This window comes from Echinops telfairi, unplaced genomic scaffold (genome assembly GCF_000313985.2).
Source record: "Echinops telfairi isolate 266 unplaced genomic scaffold, ASM31398v2 ScPeMD7_5;HRSCAF=22, whole genome shotgun sequence".
Lineage (NCBI taxonomy): Eukaryota > Metazoa > Chordata > Mammalia > Afrosoricida > Tenrecidae > Echinops > Echinops telfairi.
In genome coordinates, this window is record NW_022103901.1 from 14,802,145 (window position 1) to 14,803,655 (window position 1,511).

Below are 1,511 nucleotides of genomic sequence, written 5' to 3' on the forward strand. Positions count from 1 at the left end.
GGGGTGGAGGGCCGAGGCCGCTTCACCTCACTGGCTTCTGAAATTTCTGATGGCTCTTTCCGCTTCACCTGGGGTGTGAGGAAGAGGCAGGGCCCGGTTCACCCCCACTCGGAGGAAGTGGACCCCTCTTCCCTCAGCCCGACCACAGGTCTGGGTACCTTGAAAGAGGGTAGCCGCAGGGCCCCTCGCAACCCTGACCCGAAGGCGAAGGCCTCAGTGCCTGTGGTCCCCCCGCTCTTGGCCCAGTCGACGAGAGACAGCAGACCGGGCTCCTTCAGCTTTGTCTTCTCCTTGTCTTCCTCCTTGGCTTGCTGCTTGGCTGCGTTCTGGAACGGCTGGAGCAGCAGGGAGACTGAGCACCAGCCCCCACAGGTGTTCCCACCTCCAGGTCCCCAACCAAACTCGCTGGCAACACACAAAGACCCTGTGAGACAGGGCAGAACTGCCCCTGTGACTTTCTGAGACGAAGTTTAGTCCATGACAGTAGGAAGCCCCATCTTTCTCCCCTCCCCATCCAGGCCCCAGGGATCCACCAAAACGGAGGGGGCGCTCACTTTCCCACCGGACACTATCCCTGGGACTAGACTGGGCCCTGGACAAGTAAGTTCTCCAAAGTCAGCGGTACAGTGCACCAACCCGAAGCTGTGGCTCCTGCTCCCACCCCACGCCCCACCCCCTGGTCTGAGGGGAGAGAGCAAAGACGAAGTCAAGAGGTGGAAGGGACTTGTACACAGGGAGTAAGCAACGGGCCTCGACCGTGCCCTCCGACACTCAGACCCGGGATTTCTCTCAGGCTGCGCTCCGACCCCACCTCACGCACTGCCACACGCGCGTCCCACCACGGGCCCCACTCTCCACCCATCTCGTCCACAGGGGCTTTAGCACCATGTGGGGAGAACAGAACGAGAAGCTAGTGGCATTTCCCACAGTCCTTTGAAGCCTCCTAATTCTCCAGCAGTGCCGACTGAAGGAGCCGAGGTCTGGTTGCTGCCCTGGAGGCCCTGGTACACCCCCCCCACCACCCCACCCCCGCTCTCACCTTGGCCTTCTCTTCCTTGCTCTCCCACCACTGGTCAAAGGCTCCGAAGGCCACGTTCTCCACCATCTTGCGGTTCAGGTCCCGCTGCATGATGCTCTTCATCTCCTGGACGAGGGTGGCCAGCACGCGGCCCACAGTGCCCGCCGGAGGCAGGGCCTTGCCCTCGGCCAGCTCGGCTACCTCTCGGGGAGGCAGCCGGGCCTCTTCTCCCAAGAGCGAGGAGGGCAGGGGCTCGGTGGCCACGGGCAGCGGCAGGTGATAGGTCTCCCGGGAGTACGTGCCACGGCCCTCTTGCCCTGCTGTATACAAGGCGTAGGGCAGGCCATAGGCTGCCTCTTGCGGGGGTGCAAACGGTAGAAAGGCCTCCCCAAATCCCCCACCAGGGGGAGCCGCAGAGGCCGCAGTCAACCCCTTGCCCTGGCGAAGCTGGTGGAGCCGGGTCAGCATCTGGGTCTGCATCTGGAAGGACATG

At 63.2% G+C, this 1,511-nt stretch overlaps 1 protein-coding gene across 1 annotated transcript in view; it reads right to left on the reverse strand.

Annotated features, from left to right (window-relative positions):
* Positions 1–1,511, reverse strand: part of SETD1A (SET domain containing 1A, histone lysine methyltransferase) — a 20,032-nt gene that overhangs the window by 11,047 nt on the left and 7,474 nt on the right. The window contains exons 8-10 of the mRNA XM_045284823.1: positions 1,040–1,510; positions 159–335; positions 1–68 (exon numbers count right to left, since the gene is read on the reverse strand). The exon at positions 1–68 is cut by the window's left edge and continues 17 nt beyond it. Coding sequence (XP_045140758.1) covers positions 1–68; positions 159–335; positions 1,040–1,510 — 716 coding nt within the window. The remainder of the gene's footprint in view (positions 69–158; positions 336–1,039; position 1,511) is intronic.